General features: G+C 30.7%; 1 protein-coding gene across 1 annotated transcript; it reads right to left on the bottom strand.

Moving 5' to 3' along the window:
• Positions 1-1821: 1821 nt before the first annotated feature.
• On the bottom strand, positions 1822-8716 carry LOC148301451 (phospholipase B1, membrane-associated-like). Its single transcript, XM_088273225.1, has 7 exons — positions 8588-8716; positions 7546-7834; positions 5427-5653; positions 4750-4912; positions 3314-3465; positions 2092-2248; positions 1822-1979 (listed from the first exon to the last, which is right to left on the bottom strand). Exons 1-7 carry the CDS (start codon positions 8714-8716, stop codon positions 1822-1824), a joined length of 1275 nt encoding a protein of 424 aa, XP_088129351.1.
• Between the last annotated feature and the right edge of the window lie 4145 nt (positions 8717-12861).

Here is a 12861-nt window from a genome sequence, read left to right as displayed (position 1 = left end):
GAACTCCATTTTAATTTATGCATTCATTTTAAATCAAACACAGATTTTTTGAGTCTACTAAGTGTCAACAACTAGTAACAACTGAGTAGACTCAAAAAATCTGTGTTTGATTTAAAATTAATACATAAATTGGTTCATATATATATAGAACTTCTAAGAATTTGAGAAGTGTGATTGTCAATAATGGGTAGAATTGGTGAATGTTACACGTGTGTAAAGTGATCACTAAAACCAGCCTATGACGGTCGTCAGCCCCGTAAATGCCCACACTTCCATATTCTTCTTCATCTTTGATTAGATGTCAAAAAATAATATGAGTATGTTAAATTGGATATTCCTGCCCAGTGATAATACCCTATTAGGATGCTGCCAATATTTCATGCACTTGTTTTTTAGATTCAGATTAATGAAATATTCCTCAGGTCATTGATCGGTTGTACCACTATCTGATGAATTATAATTTATAGCCTTGGAGTTCTCATAGACGCAGCGAGAATTTCTGTACCATAACTGGCTTATTTCGTAATATCGTGGATAGCTGCATTTTTATTACCCGCCTAATAGCAGAGTATCTCGCATAACCTCCATGACTTTATTTTTATTTATCAATATTTGTACATTCCACAATATTAATGGTTGCACATGCCCATTAATGTAACCTCTTCGAATTCTGTTGCATAATTTATATAGTAGGCAATGTTTTATGATTAAATCTATTTCTGTGAATCGAATGAGTAAAGAAAGGATATTTTTTTTAGATGGGAACTGCATTTATTATTTACCTTGCTTATTTTGCACATGGTTTATAGATCATTAAGTGGATTTTTGTTTCTTCTAGCTAATTCAAAATGTTTTTATATGAATCTGTTTTGGGAACACGAGGAATAATCTAGTGTGGACCAATCAGGAACTTCTCAGCATTTGCTCATTGCTGGGAGGAAACCACGTTGCACTCCTCAGGAGAAGATGGACTGTTGACTGTCATCAGCAGACCCTCCGTTGACTAGAAGAAGGTTCAGCATTTTGTGAAAAATCGAATAAAGGATAGTTTAACAAATTTACTAGGCGATATTATTGGTAATAGATGCAGAAAAAGACCAAAGCATGCATGATTAAATATTTCAAATACTTAAAAGTGGTCAGGTTAGGAGAATAATCGGCTTGTATGTATGAGAAGATGTATGATTGTGGAAGAGGCAAAGATTGTGTGCAAAAACAGATTGGTGTGGTATTCTATACTCTCTGCCTACTTCTACAGAAAAGAGGAATTCTATGTTTTATGTACAATATTACCCTGGACTGGTTCCTGAAGCGGAGGGCTGATCACCTTTCCTTCATGTGTAAAAACGATCAAGATAACATTGCGTTTATATGACGCAGTGCCCTATGCACCATTGGGGTGCGGATAATGGTTTCATTATTTTTATTATATACAATGAGGCAGGGATTGAAAACGATGATTAGGTATATTTAATTTTTTGAAAAATAAATATTTTTAAAAGAATGAATTTAATTTATGTATTACATTAACAATTACATTTTAGCTATGGTAAGTGTTTGTTTTTATGTTATCTTATAACAGAAATAGATTTTTGTATAAATTCAAATCATCAGACGGATTATGCCAGCAACGATGAAACCCGGTGTATGGTGAAATAAGATTAAAGCGTAAAAAAAAATTAATGTTATATAAGTCATTTTGTCAAATATTTTTCTTGTAATAAAGACAGGGAAAACGTGTATTTGATAAATTCGGGTAAAACAAAGAAATTATCTTATATAAATGTATTCTACATAAGCAATATTTTTACTATCCTTATTTTAAGATTCTAAATTTTTAATAATTCTTTTAGAATTTTTCAACGTATAAATATAGGGAAAATCGACAGTCGGGCACATGAAACTGTTGAATAAATCTCCCCAATCCCGTTGTTTGACGCCCGGTGGTTGAAGCATGTTGTTCCATAAAGCGTTAGCAGCTAAAAAAAATATCAACATTAATAACATATGATAAAATTATTATTTATTGTTAACGTTTACTTATTAAAGACTTTTTTAAGAAATGATATTGTATAAATATTTTATATTTACCCCGTGAATGCGTCTTCTGACTAAAGTGAAAACAGTCTGTAGAAAAATAAGAATAGTCTGTGTGGCCATATCTGTGGGGGAACATTATATCCAATATAAATGGCTGGACCACAACAGCAAAATCATCTTGATCATTCAATTCAGGTGCGTTTTCCATCTAAAATAATATGTTATTGATTCCACACTGTCAACCATATAAAAATATTTTCTTTTGCAATAAACGATACATGTTTCATTTCAAGTTGTGAAACTTTAAACATGATTTAAATCATTTTCTCTCCACAGAAAAATAAAACTAAAGGACGAAGGGTTTGAATTGATAACTCCCACATTCATAATACAACAATTTTTCATCTTTTGAAGGGTGATAAATATTTGATTCTAAAAAATAGTTCATTGTTGAGATTCCAAAAATGATTTTACAAAAGCAAAATGCTTATTCTTCCTGGCTACATCCCAGCTTATTGTCCTTGTAAACTGCTGGAGTCAGTTCTCTTTGTCCTCAGGTTTTAGGTCCTTCTGTCTTGAACAACGTTACCTAGGCCATGCAATGGCAAAATGCAATCCAAACAATTCCAACAGAACTTCAAATATTTGGGAACTAAATATTTAATAAGCTTCCTACAGACATAAAAAATTTAAGATTTTAAAATTAAATTAAATGCCTTTTATACATATTTATTGAAAAAAAAACACAAAAATAAAACGAAGAAAAAACTGTTTTATCATTAATTAAGTATAAACAATATTGAGTGTAAGTCCCTCTCCAAGCACAAGAGCTTAGACTCTTAATTGGAGAGGCACAGCGTACTAGTATAAGACATGTTAAAAGAAGAAATGTTTAAAAAATAAATAAAATAAAATTGCAACTTAAAAAAATATATATATATATATATATATATATATATATATATATATATTTATTTAAGTAAAAAATAAAAATCATTCTAATTTTTATGTTCGTAAATTGAAAGTATGGGAGATTTGTAAAACATAAATCTTCAGTTACAACATTTTGAGTGTGTCCAAACACTCTCCAATTTCAGGAATTATTAAATAATTCTTCATCTTTGATGAGATGTCAAAAAATAATATAAATCTTCAGTTGTTATTGAAACTGGTTGGGATTCCGGATTATTCTCAAATAAGCTGGTAAATGGTTGTAGGCAGATTAAGTGTAATATATTTTTGACAATTTCGCTCGTTAATATTGAATTATTACCTCAACATCAATTTGCTGCCACCTCAGCATAATTTCACTGAACTCATCATATTGTTTCTCGAATGACTCTCTGACGATACATGGGCACTCTGCTAAGTGAAACAAATGGCACAATAATGGTGTTCCAGTGTGATTTTTCAGAATCTGCATATCTGAAATCAAATATAAGAGGAATTTTTTAAAAAGAACCACACAATTCATTTATTGATTTATCGTTAAATTTGTAGAAATCCATATTAATTTATGGATAAATTGTTTAATCAAACACAGATTTTTTTTAGTCTACTAAGTTGTATTTTTTGTCCGCCTCCGTGGTGTAATGGTCAGCACGCTCGGCTGCCGTTCTGGAGGTCCCGGGTTCGATTCCCAGGGGGAGTCGAATAAATAAAAGTGATTTTTTCACTCTTATATTTATTCAATATTACCCTGGACTGGTTGGTACCTGAAGCGGAGGGCTGGTCACCTTTCCTTCATGTGTAAACGATCAAGATAACACTGCGTTTATATGATGCAGTGCCCTATGCACCATTGGGGTGCGGATAAGGGTTTTAATTAAAAAGTTGTATTTTATTGTCAAAAAAAACGTAAAAATTTATATTGTGACAATTATTTCACCTAGTTATGGCATTTTCAAACGAATGTCTGAAAATAAGAAGATGGAGGCGAAACAATCGTCACAATATTAATTTTTATTTGTTTTTTTTTGTGTTTTCGGTGCAAATGGAAAGAAGGGGAATAGGCCTATATTCAGCTATAGAGGTCAGAGGGCTCGTAAAGAAGAAGAAGAAGATGTGTTTTATAACAATAAAATACAACTTAGTAGATTTAAAAAACCTGTGTTTGATTTCACGATTAATACATAAATATCAAATCGCTTAGTTTTATCCAGCATTTGAAAACAAAAAAATTGAACACATACAAAATATTGTTAAAAAAAACTTGGTTTATACAGGTGGCACAGAATTAAAAGCCCTATCGGAATTGTTATAATTTTTTGCAAATGGCGTCATACGTCAAACATATTTGAAATTAGTGAACTAGACAGCTGCAGCATATAAACAGATTGATAAAACGGGCACAAATGTGTATCAGCGCTGGCAGCAGCCACTTGACAGGTCTTATGTTTTCTACTTAACAGAAAAAAATTGAAGGTCCAAATAAAGATTTTCACTACGCAAAATATTTTTTTTAATGTGGTAAAAAAGTTATAAAAAGTCTTAACTGGATTATTAATTTTGCGCCACGATAAATCTGTTCGTATACTGCAGCTTTATAGTTTATAAACATCAAATATTATTGACATTTTTGCATTTGCAAAAATTATAACCTCTTCTAATAAAATTATTAATTTTGTGCCACCCTGTACACTTGATAAAATCTCATGTAAAACAAATAAAAAATCAATTAATAAAACACGTTATATTTTTAGTACGTACGTGGTGCAGGTACCAAATTCACGATAGTTCTCGGCAATCGTTCCTTTATTAATAAAAGCGCTTCCAAAAGCTCTCGGCGATGAATTTCCGGTTCCTTTTTAGCATCTTCCAGATAACAGATATTCCGACAAAAATCATTGGAACCGATTAGTATTGTGACAAGCTACAACAAATAAACGTGTTTTTTTCTGATAATGTGTCTTTAGGGGTGCTTTATGCTGAAAGTAAAAGAGAATTGGTATTACATTCATATGCTGATAGATGTCTCTAGTGAAGTTCTAGTGATTCAAGAATAATGTTTCATAATTGGTACATATATATAGAACTTCCAAGAATTTGAGAAGTATGGTTGTCAATAATGGGTACAATTAGTGAATGTTACACGGGTGTAAAGTGATCACTTAAACCAGGCTATGACGGTCGTCAGCCCCGTAAATGCCCGGACTTCCATATTCTTCTTCGTCTTAGATGAGATGTCAAAAAATAATTCTATATTATTTCGAGAAATAAAAATACTTTGTGTTTTTAACCACTGACATTATGTGTGAGTGGATCAAAACACAAAGTATTTTTATTTCTCGAAATAATATATCAATATGATCCACAAAGTTAATGCTTTCAATATTGAAAACAACAAAAAAAAACAAAAAAATAAATCGACTAAACCATTTATTTACCTTCCAGTCCATCTGCATGTTAACTCTAGGATCTCTGGTCATCCTCTTCACAAGTTTTTTGACCATGGACACCAAATCGTGGGACATGGCGCCAGGCTCGGCCACGTTGAACTGGGCAGCCTTGTGAAATACTAGAGCGTCGTTTGAAGAGTAGCCGATCAAATTTGGATTGAAAACTTTTAATATGTTTGGCAATGTTAAATACTCTCTCCAAGTGCCTTGACCCCCTGAAAATTTCGAATCGATCATTTCAACAAAGTGTTAACTCTTTCTATGTTAGTTTTGTGCATTTATTGAATTGGCATATCCTTCGAAAAATGTTTAAGGCAGGAATATCAATAGCCCGCAAGTTTAGGTCCAGTAATCGAACAGTCGTAACTTAATTTTGTCTAAATCCAGGTAACATTTTATACTATCAATTTTTCTAAAAAAAAATCCTTTATGTAATCCGTTTTTTTGCATAGAAAATATAAGTTCTCCTTTTAAATAATTATATAGTTTTAAGAAGAAAAGAGTTATTGAATGACTTTAAAAAAATACGTCGCTAAATTGCAAAATGAATTCTTAAAAAAATGTACGCTGGCAACATGTGGGGCTTCTTGGGCAGCCTTTTGCGCACTGGCTTTGTTTATTTCAGAGTACACACTTAATAAATAATTTAGGAAACATTCCTAGGTTCTAATAATTATTACATGTTACTTTGTTGAAACACCTTAAGGAGCCTTGGGGTAAAATTCCAGTTTCATATAAAAATATACATATTAAAATATAATAAGTAATTTTATATTATTTTTTGACATCTCATCAAAGATGAAGAAGAATATGGAAGTCTAGGCATTTATGGGGCTGACGACCGTCATAGGCTGGTTTAAGTGATCACTTTACTCACATGAAACATTCACCAATTCTATTTTTCATATTATTCAAAATAATATGAAAAATAACTCCCATAATTGAAGATAATCCAGATTTGTGAAGAAGTATTTGGACACACTCAAAATGTTGCAAGTAATTTAATTATTTTTAAGTATTTTTTTTAAATATTAAATATACAAAATTTCTTTCCAAATTGAATATTGAATAAGACTGCAAAATTATCTATTTTCAATCGTCTAATCTATTGCTTTGGCTATTGATGATGAAATAAAAATTAATAATTTACGAACTTAACGTAATGCATTCGTGAAATCTTGATTTTCGCAATAACCAAAGTGCAAATATAAAAAAATAGGTTATGATTATTAATATGCGCTCGTCATCTTACGATGTCTTCATTTACGGCTTATAAAAGTCATCTGATTTAATGTAAGTTGAATCATTGTTTTAAATATATGTATAATTATTCATAAAAGTTCTGAGAAAAAAGTGACAAAGCTCTTGTAGAATGTATTTCAATCTACCATCCTCCACTATCATATTATTAGTAACTCTTACATATCGCTCACTCCTTTCAACAACGTCATAAATAAAAAAAAACTTGATTTTTCAGTAGATCGTTTCTATTGTTTTAAAATATAATAAAATGTTTTAAAAATAAATATCAAGCCACTTTTTGAACTTTTTATTATGCAAGAGATCTTTTTTGGTAAAACCTTAATGTTTTTTCTCCGTTTGAAAAATATTGAGTTTTTTTTTTAATTAAACAATACCCTTTCTTCAAAATGCAAAAACAACACTTGTCCACAACAACTATCCTGTAGAGCGTAAATATATTTTTTTTGACATCTCATCAAAGATGAAGAAGAATGTGGAAGTCTGGGCATTTACGGGGCTGACGACCGTCATAGGCTGGTTTAAGTGATCACTTTACTCACGTGTAACATTCACCAATTCTACCCATTATTGACAATCACACTACTCAAATTCTTGGAAGTTCTATACATATGAACCAATTTAGAAACCTTGTTCTTGACCAAACTTTCATATTCTTCTTCATCTTTGATGAGATGTCAAAAATAATAATAATAATAATTATATGAAAATAACTTCTGTAATTGGAGATAATCCATATTTTGTGATCAAGTATTTGGACACACTCAAAATGTTGTAAATAAATATAATAAGTTAAAGTTAAACTTTTATATCCTATTTAAGCATTATTTAGATGTTTTTAACTTACCAATGGACCAAGATACTCCTCGGTTTTCTGTTCCTAGATGTAAAATATTGGAAGCAGCCAATCCGTTCCCCGCTGTGATGGAGTCTCCTACAGCGGCTATGACGTCAATGTCTCCTGGCCTCAAGGCATGGACCGAACTTGGTCTCTCTTCAGACCTTGCTAATGGCAAATTTTTCTCGACCACATCATTCGACATCTGTCCATCTTTCGACATGTTTTTGTCATTATTGTCAAACGTGATGAAACGGCAGGGAAATTCGGTTATGTCTGGCACAATGTGTTGCAGCCTCTTCAAAAAAAAATACATCAGTAGATACATATAACAAAACAATTAATATTGACAACTTGTTTAAGAAAAATATATTTTTTTGGGTATTTTAAACTTTCTTTGCCTGTACTTGAAAAAGCTCTGTTAAATCTAATTAAATTTGATTTCAATCATAAAACAAACTTAAAATTTAATTTCGCACAAATTAATATTGGATTTCATTGTTATGCATAAAAGAATTAGAATTAATGAATAAAGGGTGAAAAAATCACAGCTTTTTGGGTGTATTAAAATTTTTCTTCACTAATTTGAGTTTCTCCACGTAAGCGGTTAATTTTACATTTTGACATCTGAACATATGTATGGTACATGTAGACAAAAAATAATATTGAAATAAGAATATTTACAGTATTTATGTATTAATTTTAAATCACACACAGATTTTTTGAGTCTACTAAGTTATATTTTATTTACAAAAACACACAAAAATTTAAAGTGTGACAATTGTTTCGCCTAGTTATGGCATTATCAAACGAACATTCGTTTCAGACTCCAAAAAATCTGTGTTTGATTTAAAATAAATACATAAATTAAAATGGAGTTCTACAAATTAAACGCCAAATCAATATGTAAAATAATCTTGTTAAATACATCTAAATAAAAAAGTATGTGCTAAATAAAAGCTTTCTCAAACTAACCATAGGTCTTGCTGAGATTTTCTTATTAAATACATATTTTTTTAAATTAAGATATAATATGTATAAGTTGTCTTACATCGTATTTAGCAGCTTCTTGCAAAAGATTCGGATCATCCACAGTTTTTCCCGTTAGGTCAGTATAAAGCTCCCTCAGATACTGAGTCCAATTCAGAGTTCTCCCTTCAGAATTGCTGAATGTCACCATAATTAACATATTCCATACGAAACACGCATTTCCAAACTGAAGAAACATTTCATCTGACCATAATTGAATTGTGTAATGCAATTTAAATTTATTTAAATATTATAAACGTAGCTTACTCACCTTCATAATATTAAACGTATATTATTATGGCTTCTACAGGTTTTCCAATAGGTTTCAATAATGATTTTTACCTTGGTCTTGTTATAACACGGATTGTGCTTCTTTGATTTTAAACATGTGTTCTTTACATCCCAAAAGGTTTTGCTTTTATAATAATACTTAGATATAAGTAAAAACTAAACTAACTATCACATTCACGCATCTCCTCATACACACCCACTGATTTTTCCGAATACTAACCTGACCATTTTAAAGTATTTTCATTAATTGATTCGGTAGTCACTCTACCATATGTTAATATCTATTATTTTTTTGATTAAGTTTTATTAGGTAAATACTTCTTTTTCTTAAAAACTATTGTGACACATGTGTCGATGCATTTCACGTCATATACCAACACCGGTATACCGTATTTGAAAATAATGCGGAATGCATCGCCATGCCTAGATTTCCTCGGTCTTCTTCTGCTTCTATTGGCAAACACATCAGCCTTATAAATTTATTTTTATATCCTTTCTTTATTTATCAATAATGCTTATCTCAACCTTGCATTCTTTCCTTATATCACCATTCGAACATTTATCATTCAACGTGTTGTTGCACATTAATTTGAGAGATAGCATATACCTTTATCCTTATTTTGCCAATTCCATGCTTCACCTCCATACATTTAGGTTGGAAGTGAAGTATGGAGTTAAATTTATTTCGTTCACAAGTAAAGAAATAGGCCTTTTTTGAGCCTGATTAATAAAAATATTGTAGATAGTTGTTTTAGAGTATATTTTTCTGTTACAACTACTACAGTGGGTGTAGAGTATTGTAGAGTATATTTTTTGTAGAGTATATTGTGTTTGTAGAGTATATTGTGTTTTAGAGAATATTTTTTAGAGTATATTTTTTGTAGAGTATATTGTATTTGTAGAGTATATTGTGTTTGTAGAGTATATTTTTCTAGCTATTTTTTAATCGATTGGTGATTTAACGAGCTTAATGCAACTAGAACTTGAACTGGTATTTTATAATTGACATTTCCATAACCGTGAACACCATCTACCTCGTACATAGATAAATTATATTAACGACTTTTAAGTAAGGCCCATTACTGTTTCAGTTACAACATAACTTAAAATAAATTAAGCAAAACTTGGAATGGATCTGGAGTAAATCGGAATGCTGCTTCTCCAGTTAGTAAGATTCTTTTAAATGTATTTTAAATGGACCTATATAAATGAGTAGATTGCCATTTTTGTAATCTTCAATATCAAATTGTATGAAGAACAATAAAAATAAACAGAAACAGCTACTACCACCTCTTCAACCTTCACGCCCAAGGACCCAACTCTAAAATTTAGAATAAGCTTCACATACGGTTTTTGAAAATGATGCGGAACGCATCGAAACACGTGTCACAGTAGATTTTATGAAATAGTGGTATTTACTAAGTAAAATATTAATTTAAAAAACATATATATATATATATATATTTTAAGGCCCTACATACGTTAAATAGCAATTAAACTTTCTTTAAATCCAGCTTACATTTCACTTGATTGATTTTTTTTGTTGAAACATAGTTTCTATATTGAAAAAAAGTTTTTCTTCGAAAAAAAATACATATCGCTCACTCCTTTCAAATTAAAAAACTTGATTTTTCAGGAGAACGTTTTTAAAGTTTAAAAATAAAATACAATATATTAAAAATAAATACCAAGCCACTTATTGAACTTTTTACTGTGCAACAGATCTTTTTAGGTAAAACCTGAAGGTTTTTTCTCCATTTGAAAAATATTTTGTAAATTTAAAAAAAAAAAATTAACAATACCTTTTCTTCAAAATGCAAAAAACTACACTTTTTGCCCTGTAGCGGGTAAATATTAAGTTAAAAATATGATTCTTTTGCTGGGATTTAGTACATTATCTGGGCATTCCGAAAACATGCACAACCGAAAATCGTAAATTTTTTATTTATGACGTTCTTGAAAGGAGTGAGCGATATGTGGTTTGAAAAGAAAAGAACAATTGAAACGTAAGGAGTTGAAAAAAATTAAAAAATATTTTTTCAATGTATATTCTTAAAAATCCAATATTTATATACACTCGTATATATTTTTGTCCGCCTCCGTAGTATAATGGTCAATACGCTCGGCTAACGTTCTGGAGGTCCCGGGCTCGATTCCCAAGGGGGGTAAAATAAATATAAGTGATTTTTTCACTGTTACATATATTCAATACTACCCTGGACTGGTACCTGAAGTGGAGGGCTGATCACCTTACCTTCATGTGTAAACGATCAAGATAACACTGCGTTTATATAACGCAGTGCCCTATGTACCATTGGGGTGCGGATAAGGGTTTTATTATTATTATATATTTTTTAATCGGCCGTGAAATATCGTGTGGCTTCTACTGTTGCCGAACGCTGAATGAGATCTGTTATTGCGACTATCCCTTTAGTAAAAATGCCTTTAGCCGGCGTTAACGACTTGAATGATTTTTAAAAAAAATGAAAATTCGTATTGAATCATTATAAATTTGATGAAAAACTGAAATTTACGAATTAAATAAATAAAAATGGATATGTATTATCGACTCTGAAACAAAAAAAATTAAGTTAGAAGGACACATTAGTTCTTCTCAACTAGCTAACTATCACGCCGTTTTCTCGCAGAGGTAAGCAGAGAGAACAGAACGCCACATCACACTGCCTTGTATGATTTTATAACGTTTTCATGTTACATGGTTTATCAAAAATTTAAATGTATGAAAAAAACAAACACAAAGGAAAACAAAAAATATACAAAGAAATTCACCAACTGTATATCAGAACAAGAAAAAACTGAACTTTTGCAAATCTTCGTTAATCACAAATATTTTTTTAAACTTTTTTTTTTATTTTTTTCCATTCACCGCACCGTCACAATTTTCGACGAAACTTTTTTTCATTTATATTTATAATTCACCCTGAAATTTGTTTACAGACTGTTATCTCTTCAACGGGTGACGTAAGAATGAAAACAAGATAAACTTGACCTGAGAAGAAAAATCGATTTTCCTACCATATCTGCAATATACGTTTGTACGTATGAAAAATGTACTGCTCGCTCGATAGATGAAATAAACCTTTTAAATGTAAAAACTGGTCTGTGAATGTTGTATCATATGTATGCAGTGGAACCTCTCATAACGAGCATTTCTCATAACGAGTAATCCGCAGATTTATTCCCGCACCTTACTGGGAGATGCCTGAAATATGTATTAATATACTTCATGAAATGTATGTAAGATTCATTCCCGCAACCTACTAGCAGATGCCTGAAATACGTATTAATATACTTCATGAAATGTATGTAAGATTCATTCCCGCAAAACACTAGGAGATGCCTGAAATATATATATTAATATACTTCATGAAATGTATGCAAGATTCATTCCCGCAAAATACTAGGAGATGCCTGAAATATATATATTAATATACTTCATGAAATGTATGCAAGATTCATTCCCGCAACCTACTAGCAGATGCCTGAAATACGTATTAATATACTTCATGAAATGTATGTAAGATTCATTGCCGCAAAACACTAGGAGATGCCTGAAATATATATATTAATATACTTCATGAAATGTATGCAAGATTCATTCCCGCAAAATACTAGGAGATGCCTGAAATATATATATTAATATACTTCATGAAATGTATGCAAGATTCATTCCCGCAACCTACTAGCAGATGCCTGAAATACGTATTAATATACTTCATGAAATGTATGTAAGATTCATTCCCGCAACATACTAGCAGATGCCTGAAATACGTATTGATATACTTCATGAAATGTATGTAAAATTCATTCCCGCAAAATACTAGGAGATGCCTGAAATACGTATTAATTTACTTCATGAAATGTACGTAAGATTCATTCCCGCAACATACTATGAGATGCCTGAAATATGTATTAATATACTTTTTATGAAAAGTAATAAAATATGTTTTAATATTTTAATGTGTAATATTTACTTGAAATAAG

Source organism: Brachycentrus maculatus, unplaced genomic scaffold (assembly GCF_059751285.1).
Source record: "Brachycentrus maculatus isolate JH-2025_06_01 unplaced genomic scaffold, ASM5975128v1 h1tg000561l, whole genome shotgun sequence".
Taxonomy (NCBI): domain Eukaryota; kingdom Metazoa; phylum Arthropoda; class Insecta; order Trichoptera; family Brachycentridae; genus Brachycentrus; species Brachycentrus maculatus.
Note: the sequence above shows the minus strand (reverse complement) of the source record. Positions and strands in the feature narration are given on the sequence as shown.